Source organism: Cryptomeria japonica, chromosome 6 (genome assembly GCF_030272615.1).
Source record: "Cryptomeria japonica chromosome 6, Sugi_1.0, whole genome shotgun sequence".
Classification (NCBI taxonomy): Eukaryota; Viridiplantae; Streptophyta; class Pinopsida; order Cupressales; family Cupressaceae; genus Cryptomeria; species Cryptomeria japonica.
Window position 1 is genome coordinate 399020838 of NC_081410.1, and position 14548 is coordinate 399035385.

General features: G+C 32.0%; 1 protein-coding gene across 1 annotated transcript; it reads right to left on the bottom strand.

Moving 5' to 3' along the window:
* Positions 1–5210: 5210 nt before the first annotated feature.
* LOC131876620 (uncharacterized) lies at positions 5211–13237 on the bottom strand. Its single transcript, XM_059222060.1, has 5 exons — positions 13130–13237; positions 6100–6171; positions 5742–5813; positions 5375–5455; positions 5211–5276 (listed from the first exon to the last, which is right to left on the bottom strand). The coding sequence occupies exons 1-5, from the start codon at positions 13235–13237 to the stop codon at positions 5211–5213; spliced, it is 399 nt and encodes a 132-aa protein (XP_059078043.1).
* Positions 13238–14548: the final 1311 nt, after the last annotated feature.

A 14548-nucleotide genomic window follows, 5' to 3' on the forward strand; every position in this document is an offset into this window, starting at 1 on the left:
AAGCATTTCAGCAGCTTCCAGCTCCAGTTGTTCCATATTATCAGTCACCCGCTTGATTTCCTCAATTTCCTTGCTATGGCTTTGCATCTTTCTGGTGCTCGCCCGCTTTCTTCTCCCAAGCCCTGTCTCCTTATCTTCTACAGTATGTTTCTTCACTTTAATAATGTCTTTCGAAGCCTTATCCCCATGGTCATTCTCAAGCTTACTGATAAGAGCCTTCATACTAGTCGAGGTAGCCTTAAGAATCTTATGACTTTGCTCACCAATTTTTTTGAGCGTGTTCTCAACTCCATCAAATCTTTTTTCAGTGGCCCCTGCTCTTTTCTCCAGGCTAAGAAAGTTATTACAATTAGCATTGATGATCTCCTCTGCATTACCAATAGCTTTGGTAAGCTCACTGAAACAATCAGGGAGGGAATTGAATTTACTTGAGCCTAAAGCTTGAAAAGTCTCAATTTTTTCTTCTTCCTGGGCTTGTTTGGTTTTAATGCCAGTAATTTCCTTTTGCATCCAGAGGAACACCTATTTGAAGCTATCCATGCCATTATTGATACAGAGGTCAATATCCAGGTGATGCTCTTCTTAGGTCTTGTCACCTGCCATCTCAAGATTCACTTCCAGTCCCACCTCCCTGACATCAGAACTCTGAGCTTCTTTCATGGTTGTATCCTCCCCCATCATGCCCTTATCCTTAGAATCAGTCATGAGAGGCGACCGATTCTTGGTTTCCACATTCTTAGTTTTATGAGTCTTCATTTTCTGTTTCTGGCTCATGAGGGTTTGGACCTCCTCACTTTCACTATCCATGTTGTTATCAGTCTCATTATCCTCCTCATACTAGCTATCCTCCTCCTCCCCTCTCTGCTTCTTTTTGGCCAACCCTTTGTTCTGTTTCCCATGCAAAGTAGTCATTCCTTATGGTAATGTGCATGAGATTACCAATGTAGATAACATGTATGAGCCCTTGACGATAGAACCAATCATTTAAGGAAAAATTATTATTGTTAGAGTTATCATATTGTGGCTAATAATTATTTATTTAATTATTAGTCTATTATACTCTACACTTAAGCTAAACTTAGGCATTTAATAATATTGTAGGTATTTAATAATTATTCTAATTATTAAATACACATTATCCCTTTAGGGTTTCTTTAGGGTTGCACACCTTTAGGGTTGCTAATCTCCTTTTATAAGGATTGTATTGTACTTTTTTATTAATTCCCTCTCTGAATAATAATCTTTTTCTTGAGAGCCATTATTGCTTTTTTGTCTCCATTCTTCTCTTGTGACAAGTGTTTTGCTTGCAAATATTCTTGGGATCTTTGAAGTTGTATTTCTCAACTTCTTCAATTATGATAGAGTCATCAAAATATTGTTTATTAATAAAATCGTGTGTTTACGTAAAAAAATAAAGGACATCCATTATTCTATTCATACCTAGTGCTTGAACCCATTGCTTAGTGTGAATAGTTGGGTGAATGACTATAAGGTATTAAGAATATTGTTTCAATTGTAACATGACATATAAACCTACATTGTTGTGTACCAAAATTATTTATAGACTTGAGTATAACTATAAGATTACATTTAGGTCTTTGCACTTGAATTCATCTTTTCTTTCAATCGTGAGCACAGTTTATGAGTATCAAGACCAATCTAGGAATAGGATATATTAGGTTTTGATTTTGTTTTATATTTCAAAAATATTGTATAAATAAATTAGAGGTGGGTAGACTATGCTAAGGGTTTGGCTATAACAATTTTGAAACTTTTGTGTACTATCTTTTACTCTATAATTCAACCATCTTAGGCTATAGGATACCAAGATGTTGGATAATAGCGGTTAACTTGCATACCTTGTATAAATGATCATATTGTATATTGAAGGCAAACAAGACCATCTAAAGATAGGTTATAGTAGGATAATTGATTTCAATAGCTTATATACACCAATAAATACTTAAAATTATATGCCTAAACTAGTAGGACCATCGCATAGCAAGGTATACCAGGAGTTTGGTATCCAATGGTAAATTTGTGTTTTGGTCTATACCTTATTTTTCATATAATTAATTAATGCATTAGGAAGAATCAAGTAAGAGATAGAAGTGTTGTAAATAGCTAACCCATATTTATATGATTAATAATTGAATGCTTTGGCCAAAGTGATACTATATAGCTATATATATCATCAATTGTACCGCGAGGTCCATGTTAGTTGAATATCATGTTATGTATAGAGGATCTAGAAGAATTTCATAATAGGATGCATGTGATGAGTGTCTATAATTTTTAATATTTGCACTTGGTTCTCAAAATTGTCTCTTCTACAAACATCCATATCTATCACCCTCTATGAAGGCTCATTGCTTCTCATGGGAAGTTGAGTGGATCACTGCCTAGTCTATGGTTGGAGGGTAAAGTGTTTAGATGATTATCTCTCTCCTATAGTTAGACATTTGAACATGATTGCTAGTACTTAGGCAAGATGAATATGTCTAAGTAGCTATGATTGACAGTAAAAATATTTGAAATGAAAACTCAGATTATGTATATTGTTGTATCTAGTAGATTGGTAACATAGTAATCCTAATATGAATTTATATCTTATTAACCTTTTATTTGTAAAAAGTATCATGGAAATTTGTATAATGATATAATATTGATCTTTCTATTTTAAAATGAGAATATGTATATTTATTGATTTATATCTTGAGAAAGAAATTAAAAAATAATAATAATTATAATGACATTTGAATATTTTATATTTAAATTTTTATTTTTTTTTTTGATAAAAGTGGATAGAACCACTGAACTATAATAAATTTTAAAAGTTTTTTATAGTGTCTAGTTCAAAAAGCACTGAAGGGAAAGAACCAGTAAGAAAACCCTTCAGTATTGCTTAAGTAACACAAGCCTATCCTACCCAATACCAAATGCCCATTGGCATAGTACATCAAAAAACCCATCCCAATTACATAAGCCGCATTAGATATAAAGGAAGCTGCCAACTAAATCATACAGAAGGAAGATTAAAATATGATCACCGAAGGATGCATATCCATTGTTGCCAAAAAACATCAGTCTGAACCACCCCTGTCTATGAAACACAATTCTCCAAACCACTGGTTAGAATGATACCACATAGTAGAAATGAAACCATAATCAGAGACCCTGTCAAAATAAACATTGTGACCAAGCATAGCAGAACCCACACCAAAGAAAAACCACACCAAATAAGGAGGTTGATGAAGAATACAACTATGCCCTTCTTTACTTCAAATATTCCAAAACCGAGGAAGGGATCTCATCCACACTTACCTCCCGCATATTAGCTTCACTGTCAATGGCTAAGTTAGCCAAAAAATTTGCAATCTCATTCACTTCCCTATAACAGTGGGAAATTAAAAAGGAATCAAAAAAATCTAATTTTTGCAAAATATGATCAAGTATATATTGTAATTGCTAACAATTCGACTTCTTTTTCATAACACTTTGAATAATAACCATAGAATCACCCTCAATTATCAAGTCCTTAATTCCCAAAGATATAGCCATATCCAAACCAAAGGACAAAGCAAAGAATTTTGCACAATTGTTAGACTTGAAACCAATCGCATGACAATGAGCCTGAACAAATCTCACCTTATGATCATAAATTACCATACTTGCCCCTACCAAGCCAAGGTTCCCATGAGAAGCACTATCAAAATTCAATTTAAAGTGCCCTTGTGGAGGAGGTTTCCAGCAAGCAAAATTTCTTTTACTTATAGCATTTGTCTTATTTAAAATAGATCCATGAGAAGGTAAGACTGATAACATTCTCCAAACTCGAGTTACCCTACCATCCCAATGAGAAAAAGAGGTAAGGGTTTCCAAATTCTTATAGATAAAAGACAAAGCAACTTCAGAGATGGAAGATTCAATCCTCAATAAAACCTCACCCAAGGAAGAACTTGTTTGTTTAAAAATCCTATTATTACGCTCTAACCAAATATTCCAAATCACAATAGATGGAGAAATAATCCAAAGACATGCATAGAAATATGAGGCAAACAAGAGAGGCCAGGATCTAAAGTGGGAAAGGAGATCCTTACCAATAACAAATGATAGATTAAGCTTTTCAAACAACCACTGCCAGCAAGCATAGGCAAAATCATAGTGAAGAAACAAGTGTGCAGAGGATTCTAAATTTTTATTACAAAAGACACAAGAAAATACTGTAGTAATACCCAACCTGTCCAACCTCATTCCTGTAAGGACCCTGTCCTGCACTACTAACCAAGCAAAAGCACCAGCCTTTGGGAGGCAAGCCATATGCCAAAATAGCTTGTATGGCCAAGCAGATAAATCTTTAGCAACCAAGAGAGAATTATAGCCATCCTTAACTGTGTACTTACCAAAGATATTCCTTGTCCAGATAAGCTCATCGTCGGCATCAGAAAGAATTATTACTCTCTCCCCCAACATCTTTTCATATTCTAATTTCACATTTTGATCAATATATAAAAACTCAATTGATTTCCATTTTGCCACTTAAGATTTCCACTATACTCAATTTCAAAATAATCAGCCACAAAGACACCCCAAAGGTAAGAAAGAGTGGAAATTAAAGGAGACCAATCCCTCGAGTTCACCAAAGGGGGATGTCCATTCCAAACTTCCTCCCAAAACCTGACCTTTTTACCATTATGAATAATCCATGAGAGATGAGGCAAAATCACTGATCTACATTTACATAGAAAATTCCAAATAGTTGAACCAGATGGTAAATTAGAAACTTGAAAAAAATGCTCTCTTGGTTCGTTATTTAAATATTTAGCAAACATAATTTGTGCCCAAAAGGAGAATGGTCTCTCATACAATTTCCAAACCAACTTAGCACCTAAGGCTAAATTCTGACTTTCCAGACTCCTAATGCCTGTGCCCCCAAGGTTTTTAGGCAAACAAACTTTATCCCATGCTACCAGAGGGAGTTTCTTCTTACGTTCTTTATTATTACTCCAAAGGAAGGACCTAAGAGTATCTTGCAAACTAACAAGAACCGCTTTCGGAGACTGCAAAACAGACATGAGATAAATAGGAACAGCATTTAGGATAGACTTAATAAGAAGATACTGTTGCTTTTAACATTCTCTAGTTTTCAACTCTTGCTCTAGGGTTATCGTGGAGGGGCATGGTGCGGTTAGTTATTGTAAGAAGAGATATTATGTATTTAAGGGAAGTGACACGAGGCCAGCACTGGCCAATACAGTTTTGCCTTCCACAGTAGTCTGCAGTGCTCCCACACCAGTTGAACTTACTGCAGCACCTCCCTGAGTTGCAAAAGAACCTTCCTGCCGGGCTGCATGTTGGGTCACTCTCCACACACTTGCTCATCATCATCACTATCATCATCACCATCATCATCACTTTCTTCATCTCCATCTTTCCTTTGCTTCCAAGACTTTACCTGCACAAACAAAGAGTATTACTACCTACAAACAATAGGTTTATATAAGAACTTTTTCAATCAAATATGAAATGAATGGATGTAAACTGAACTAATCTTAGACTTGAATAAGAACTGTTTCTATCAATACCTTTCAGAAGTTAAAAAGATTACTTGCTTTTCTTGTGTTGGAATGCTTTGAAGCGCAGGAAGTACTCTATTTATAGTTCAAAAAGTGGTGAGTTCGTATGCCCACCGAAGAGTAGTGATGAATGCCGGGCTGCATGTTGGGTCACTCTCCAGACACTTGCTCATCATCATCACCATCATCATCACTTTCTTCATCTCCATCTTTCCTCACTTGCTTCCAAGACTTTACCTGCACAAACAAAGAGTATTACTACCTACAAACAATAGGTTTATATAAGAACTTTTTCAATCAAATATGAAATGAATGGATGTAAACTGAACTAATCTTAGACTTGAATAAGAACTGTTTCTATCAATACCTTTCAGAAGTTAAAAAGATTACTTGCTTTTCTTGTGTTGGAATGCTTTGAAGCGCAGGAAGTACTCTATTTATAGTTCAAAAAGTGGTGAGTTCGTATGCCCACCGAAGAGTAGTGATGAATGCCGGGCTGCATGTTGGGTCACTCTCCAGACACTTGCTCATCATCATCACCATCATCATCACTTTCTTCATCTCCATCTTCCCTCACTTGCTTCCAAGACTTTACCTGCACAAACAAAGAGTAGTGATGAATGCAAGCAACCAAAATAATAGTTTTTGATGAATGCCACATCCAGCCAAAATAGAGTGAAAATGGATGCATCTTCATTGCGCACCAGATAACTGTCATGGTCATTAAGATGCAGAGAGGAGAGGCGTTATTGTCTTTATAGCCGCCAATCAAAATTCTGTAACCGTCTATACCACTTTCTTTTATTTTTAAGATCAATGCGATTATGCCAGCCACTTTTTTTATGATTTTATTACAGGTTTTTGGAAACAGCATCTCTTCTGATTTGTTAATCAAGGGATTTTCCTAGTAAGATCTGTCTGAATATGTCGTCTCGTTGGCTCACACCAACACCAAATTAAACACGTTATCATTGTTTATGAAAAAAGTAAAGCTTCACTTCTAAGTGCTTTATTAATATTTATGAAAAAGTTTTCGGCCCATGGAATTGTTTTAATATAATTATATATTCATAAATGCAAAAGTTTACATTAATTTCTACTAATTTTTAATTATTATTTTTATATAAATTTAATACATTTTTTAATGGAGGTTTGTTTATAAATTCGTTGCAGCCTTATCTCTTTTTGATGTTGGGCTCATTAAGAACCATTCAATATCATAAATAAATCAAAGGTCTATTAGAAAATCTTATACATTTGTTTTGATTTGTATTTGCATTTTTTTATGTAATTATTATTATTAATTTAATATATTTATCATTATATTTGTGTTTATACATTTATTCTTCAATTCAAGATTTGCATCTTTTTATCGAAGATCAATTCCATAGTGTTTGGTTGATTTATTGCTATGCCTTAGTATTTAAAAGATTCAAATCTTGAATTGAAGAATAATTCTACTTGACACGCATTCTTGTGATTTATTACTATACCTTCGTATTTACATCCATTTAATGTATAACCTCTAGGGCAAGCCTCCCTTTCATAGCATCTTTGTGCCCATTCCCCCTCTTGATGATCCAAAAAATACATGGCTATCAATAAAAGAAATACATAGCTAATAGATGATCATTCAACATCCTCATGAGGGCTCCCCAAAGGTCTTTTTTTTTCCCAAAGTGGGTTCCTAAAAAGGTATCTTTTCATAGTTTTTATGTAACTACTCAATAAATATGTGTTCATGACACTTCCCCTTCATTGGTCTCATGCCAAGAAGGGTATTTTTATGATTTTAGGGTTATAAATGATATAAAAGGTGTCTATTCTTGTAAATTACAATTTTTTGTACACACAAGCCACAAATATTAGATATTTTCAACCCCTTATACCCCATTCGACACTTACTAGGTACATGGAGACCTATAAAAGCTTACATTTATTTTTAACCACCTGACTATAACAAAAAAACATTAAAAATAATATATTTGAGAGATGCAAGATTGCCATGCACCTTTGCATCATAGATGAACTTAACGTTAGTTACTCCCCTTATATAAATTTCATATCTAACATTCCTAGGTTGTTCTCAATGGCCTTGATGCCACAAAGGATTGTGCACAAAAGCTCTAAATCTCAACAACCTTGTGCAACATGGAAAAACCTTTGAGCCTATAGGTTGCTCATAATGAAGGTGAATCTCCAGATTATGGGTCAGTTCCCTTATAACACCTCCTAAAACTACTGGAATTTGCTTGGGAAAAGAGAGAAAGATTTATTGAACTAAAAAACTACAACTATCAAGAGGTGATGCACCAAGACTTAGGTCTAAAACAACTGCTTTTTTACATACGATATGACCCAAAAAAGGCATAAATATTCTCACAACTTGATTAAGATCACAAAGTAAAATAGTGTTTCATATGAACGTATTCATTTCAAAGTTTGCCTGAAGGAAACTAGGTTTCACAATACTAACTTGATTGATAAAACACGACATATAACCTATACTAATTATGAAAATTCTTGTTTCATCTTACCAAAATGAGACAAATTAATTGATTTAATAGGAAATCACAGTAACTAAATCAAATCAATCATTGACAATAGGAAAACAAGAGACACTTTGAATGAACCACAACTTTAATTGAATTTGAAAGAAGTATTTTTGTTGTTACAAACTGAAAAATACTCTAAAACCAAAATTATATGAGCTAAACTTTCTTTGTGCTTTGCTGAGAATGCAATCCAAAGAAAAGAACTAGAAAGAAAATAAGAAGAATAAAGACTTATAGAAGAGGATTCTTGAAATCAAATTGAGGATAAGCAATTGATGAACTGCTTGTGCCTCCTCAACCTTGGCCCCAACTAATGTTTTTTTCCTCTAACTTTAGTTTTATTTTAATGTTTTGAAGAGCCTACCTATGATTTTATTTAGCACATAAGGTTAATAGACTTAACTATAGATACAACTTTATTCCAACTTTTCCCTTTCTCTTCCTCCTCCTAGTAGGTTATTGGTTGTCTTCTCTCCTCTTTTCTATCAATAACTATACAACTTGAGTTGGCCTAGTGGTGGAAAACTTATGGCCTTGAAAGAGATTTCACAAGTTCAAATCCCACAAGAGGCTAAGGTATGTATGCCTCATTTGTAGCATAGTTAGGTGCCTCCCATAAGGAGTACACTGTTAGAAATCATACCCTATGAATAACCATCAAAATAAATTGGGTGGGTGCAAGAAGTTCGGTCCCAATTCCACGGAAGTCCACGAGAAAAAAAGTTTTCCACTAGAAACGAGCACCTGTTTTTTAAGAAACGGACACCCACTTAGCTTCTGGGCCTTGACCCATAAAAATAAAAGGGGCACATGTTTTTAAAAATGGGTGCTTGTTTAGGATTGGACCACCGCAAAGAAATGGGTGCACGATTTTTAGAAATGGGCACACGTTTCTAAAAGCAAGCACACATTTCTTAAAATGCTACAAATTTCAAAACGGGTGCCCATTTTTTGAATTTTAAATAATGGGCGCCCGTTTCATAAAAGATGGAGCAGGAAACACACCTATGCCTCATTTTGGTTTCGTGTTAGGCTTGGTGGGACCAAGCCTATGTTTGGACCTCCAAAAAAATGGCTAAGGCACTAAAATACCATATTTCCACCTTGCCATAATTTTTTGAAGGTCATCTGATCATATTTTTTGATGAAACGAAAACCCATTAGAGTTATCACTGTCCTGATTTCAAAAATGTAGATTTCATAGTGATATGATTATTTTTACTATTTTTGCATTATTTATTAATAAAAAGTGGTACCTAAATGTAAAATAGTGAGGTTCAGTAAAACTTTAATAACTTTTTGTTTTTTAGGTTTTTTGAAAAATAAATTATACGACATCAATCTTCATACAATTATTTTAAAGATTAAAAAAATAAAATTAAAAATATGAAATTTTCATCAAATTATGGTGGTCGTACACCAGATGTTTTGAAAATGTACTTTATAGTCAATTAAAAATTAATAAAAAAATATATATTCAATAAAAATTAAGAAAAAATATTTTCATCAATATTTGGTGTCTTAGGTATCTTTTCCCTGAAGGATTTCCAAAAAATAATTTATTTACGTCAAAATATGGTGGTCGTACACATGTGTGGTATGGTCCTGAAACATGCATTTTGAAAAAGTGTTTTTTTAACATGCCAACTAAAAAGCAATTTCTACCACGTGGGTATTGAAATAAATTACATATTTGAAAATTAGACTTCGAGCACTACATTTTCTATTATTGAAGTTTTTTGAGATTCAATCTCTAAGTGCCTCAAATTTTGACATCAATCGACAAAAAAAATGAAAAATAGGGAAAACGGTTCCACTTTTTGCCCAAAAGTGGGACTTAACTTCTTGCAGTCATCCATTTAGCTTAAGTAAATCAAGGTCAAGGGGTCAATATTATTATTTAGTTATTTGGAACAACCTAGAGCTTATATATAGCTATATAAGTTAAGCCATCAAGGTTAGGGAGTCAATATTATTATTTTAGTTATTTAGATCAACCTAGAGCTTATATGTACTTATCTAAGTTATCTTGGGTGATATCCTAGGCATAACTTGGGTATATATAAGAGTTAGTGAGTCTTATTTGTTTATCAAATTATGAATTATGTTCTTATTTCAGATATTTGTAGCTTTGCTCCCGCAAAGTGGCTTGCTATTCTCATCTATTATAAATTATTAGCAAAATATTTGTGTAAGTTATTTCATTACAAATGCTCCATCTAAAAATTGAATTATCTCACTAAAAATATTATCCAACATGAAATCTCAATCAATGAGGAGATGCAATGATTATTCCATAAATTTTCTAAATAGTTATCACTTTTTTTAATACTATAGTTACATCCAATGTGGTGGCATTTTTTTTTCCTTTGGTGGTGACCATATTCATTCCTTAGCAACAACTTTAACTCTTGGGTCGAAGCAATTATCTTTGACTACACCTTTTGAATATATTTTGATTCTCTCTAATCCTCTACAATAATTAGAAAATACATGATCTCCTTAGAAAACTTAAAAAATTCCTAATATGATCTATCCACTTTGATACTATGTTGAGAAATTATGCAAAGCAAATAGAAAATTTTATATACAAATAAAATTATCTTTTTTATTATTTCTCTTCAATAATATATATATGTAAATTTATAAGAACAAAATCTCCTATAACAAACCCCTTTTTATAAATGATTTATTTAAATGTCATAATACAAATGAATAAATCACAATCAATTAACAAATAATTATTTTCTAACCTATAATACTTACACATGTTATTTCTACAACTCACTTCATCCTATTCACTCTAAAGCACATTATTATCCATGTGAACACTAATTCCTAACTGATCGATCAAATGTTATAAAAATCAATGAGTCATGAAGGAATTTAACCAATTATAGAATTATACTATCATGACGCTTCCTCAAGTGTAGTAAAAATAGCCTCCATAATATTTCAATTGGCTATCTCATCAATATTAGATATTCAAGTGCATCAATCAAAATAAAGTTTTTCATTAAGTTATCAAAAGAGGAGGTTTGCATGTAGCCAACGCAACAAATAAAGGATATATAGAACAAGGGAAGAAGCAACTAGTATGTAGATTCAAGAAGACTTTGTACAAGTTAAAATAATCCTCAAGAGCATTTTACATGAAAGGTTTGATGGTTTCTTGTAGAATAAAATATATCTTCACTACTACGTTGATTTAAATGTCCAAATTAATCATATTAGTGAGCTCATTATTGTTCTAGATTTGCATGTTAATGGTCTTAATCTAGGAGTAGGTTATTTTAAATTATTAGATCTGATTAATTCTAGCTTAGTTGTTGAGTTTGAGAAGACAAACTATAGTGAAATTTGCTCTTTTTTAGGCATTATACTTGAAGAGACTAGAAGAAAACAAAATCATCTTTGTTATGAAATATATGTTAAAAATATTCTCAAGAAGTTTAAAAGATAGAAGACTACAATATGGTAACTACTTTGATAGAAAATGTTGAAATCTTATTGCTAGAAATGCGTTGAAAGACACATGAAGAAGAAGAATTTATGAATACATTTCCTTATCATAGTTTTTTAGGAAGCCTTATGTATACATGGTTTGTATTAAACTCAACACAACACATGTAGTAAGTCATGTAAGTTTGTTTTCAAGAAACCTTGAACAAGAACATTGAGAAAATAATAAACAAAACTTTTGAATATCTACAAGGAGCAATCGAATTTCATATCGCATTCAATAGCATTCTTTTAAAAATAAATTTTTAGAGTTGATGAATTATTGTGAGAAAGATTAGTCATAGATGTTTATGATTGTCATTCAACATTTAATATTTTTTTTGCTTGATAAGAGGCCGAAACTAAAATATATTACATTAAAAGGAAATAAATATTAGGAGTATGTAGAATCAAGACCAAAACCCAAAATCCAGTTCTATCTACTCAAATCCAATCTATATCCACTATAGATTCTTGCAACAAACCAGAAACTATCGAGTATGTAGAAGGCAAAAGTTTCCTTCAGAAAAGTATTTCAACCCCTACTCAAAAACCAAGGGTATGTGCAGGATCGTGGTGTGCCAAAAAGTGGTGATATGAAAAAAATAGCCTTCTCCACTCACCTAAAAACGCGAAAAATACATGTTGACTTTTTGGTTGGCTTGGATGTCATTACATCTTGCCATGACAAAAACCCAAGCAAATCAGATATTTGATAATTTCATATATCTGATATTAATGGGATATTATATTAAAAAAATATATATTATATATTATATATTATATATTATATCTAATATATATTATATTATATAATATATTATAATATATTATATATTATATATTATATATTATATTATATTATATTATATTATATATATTATATATTATATTATATATCATATAATATAATATATAATATATATAATATAATATAATATATAATATATATAATATAATATAATATAATATATAATATATAATATAATATAATATATATTACATATAATATATAATATGATATATAATATAATATAATATATATTATATATAATATATAATATGATATATAATATAGTATAATATATAATATAATATAATATATAATATATAATATATTATATATTATATATTATATATTATATATAATATGATATATAATATAATATAATATAATATAATATATAATATAATATAATATAATATAATATATAATATATAATATATATTATATTATATTATATTATATTATATAATATAATATATATTATATTATATTATATTATATGATATATAATATAATGGGTAAGTGCAAGAAGTTGTGTCCACTTAATGTGGAAGTTTTGGACTTAGTTAAAAAGTGTAAATCGGGCAAAGTGAATAGGAGACGAAATGGGATCCCGTGGACCCCAAGATCTCGAGCCTAGAACCGAAAACGGGATCCCATTTCATTTCAACACGGGATCGCGTTTCGAATATATAATTTTTTTTAAAAACGAAATGGGGTTCATTTTTGCCATACACGATCTCGATTGAAGGAGTGGAGCCCTCCCAGAAATTGCCAGCAACCCGCCTGCAAGTCTTCCAGGTACACCCAACACCCATTTTTATTCAATAATTCATATTTAGATTAATTATTTAGTTAAAAAAATAGATTTTTAGTTTAAAAATTAGATTTTTAGTTTTAAAAAAAAAAAATTTGTTAATGATTTTTAGTTTTAAATTTATTTTTTTTGTTAGAAAAAAATGATTTTTAGCTTAATAAAAAAAAAATTCATTAGAAAAGTATGTTTTTAGTTTAAAAATTAGTTAAATTTAGTTTGAATTTTTTTTATGAATTGATTAGATTAAGATTTTTTTAAAACAAATAAATTTAACAAAAATGTTGAAAACCTTGAAACGAAACCAAGACCCCCAAAAAAATCAAAACCAAAACATTTAATTTACAAGATCAAAACAAAAATGAAAATGAAAATGAAAACCAAAAAATTACAACAAAAAAGAAACTATTTAAAACATCTAAATTGTATACAACATACCCCCTATGACCACATAGGATCACATCACATCCAACCCTTTACGACCACATATGACCCCATAGGAACAGCCATAGTGTCCAAAGGGGTCATGTATGTGGTCCTAAGGGGTCACGCATGCACATTCTAATGTACATGTGTGACCCCTTAGGACCACATACATGACCCCTTAGGACACTATGTGCGATCCTATGGGGTCATACATGTATATGGTCCTAAGGGGTTGAATGCATGTGTGACGGTCCTTTAGGACCACATTATGTTCTAAGGAGTCATATATATGATCCTAAGGGATCACATATGTGTTAGAACACATGTGTGACCCCTTAAGACCACATATGAGCCATATTAACATCCTAACTTAGTTGGGGTATACAATTATACCCCAACTACTAGGATGTTAATTTAGCCCGCTCATATGTGGTCCTAATGGGTCACACATGTGTTCTAACACATGCATGCTCGATCCCTTAGGATCACATATATGACGATCCCTTAGAACACAATGTGGTTCTAGAAAGGCCTGTCACACATGCACGCGTGAACTAACTCATGCTTTCAACCCCTTCTATGACCATGTATATGTGTAATATGACCTCATAAGATCACACAGTTCACCCTAAGGGGTCATATGTAGTCCTAAGGGGTCACACATGTACATTGTAGAACACATGCGTGTATCCCCTTAAGCCATCTCCTATTTTCAAATTCATTCCCTTTTTAAGCCACATGTGTCCTATAATTTAGTTTGAGCTATGTCCATATTATACCATGAGTTAGAATGCATGCATGTGTGTGACGAGCCTTTACTAGGACCACATTGTGCTCTAAAGGGTCATAATCTGGTCCTAAGGGGTCATGCATGTGTTAGAACACATGT

What these genes read in the sequence shown, in the direction of transcription:
- LOC131876620 (XM_059222060.1), bottom strand. Translation starts at nt 13,237, where the DNA reads ATGGGTGTTGGGTGTACCTGGAAGACTTGCAGGCGGGTTGCTGGCAAT. An exon ending in GCAAAAATGAACCCCATTTC is followed by an intron (nt 6,172 to 13,129) that starts GTTTTTAAAAAA and finishes TTGTTTGTGCAG; the next exon opens with GTAAAGTCTTGGAAGCAAGT. An exon ending in ATGGTGATGATGATGAGCAA is followed by an intron (nt 5,456 to 5,741) that starts GTGTCTGGAGAG and finishes TTGTTTGTGCAG; the next exon opens with GTAAAGTCTTGGAAGCAAAG.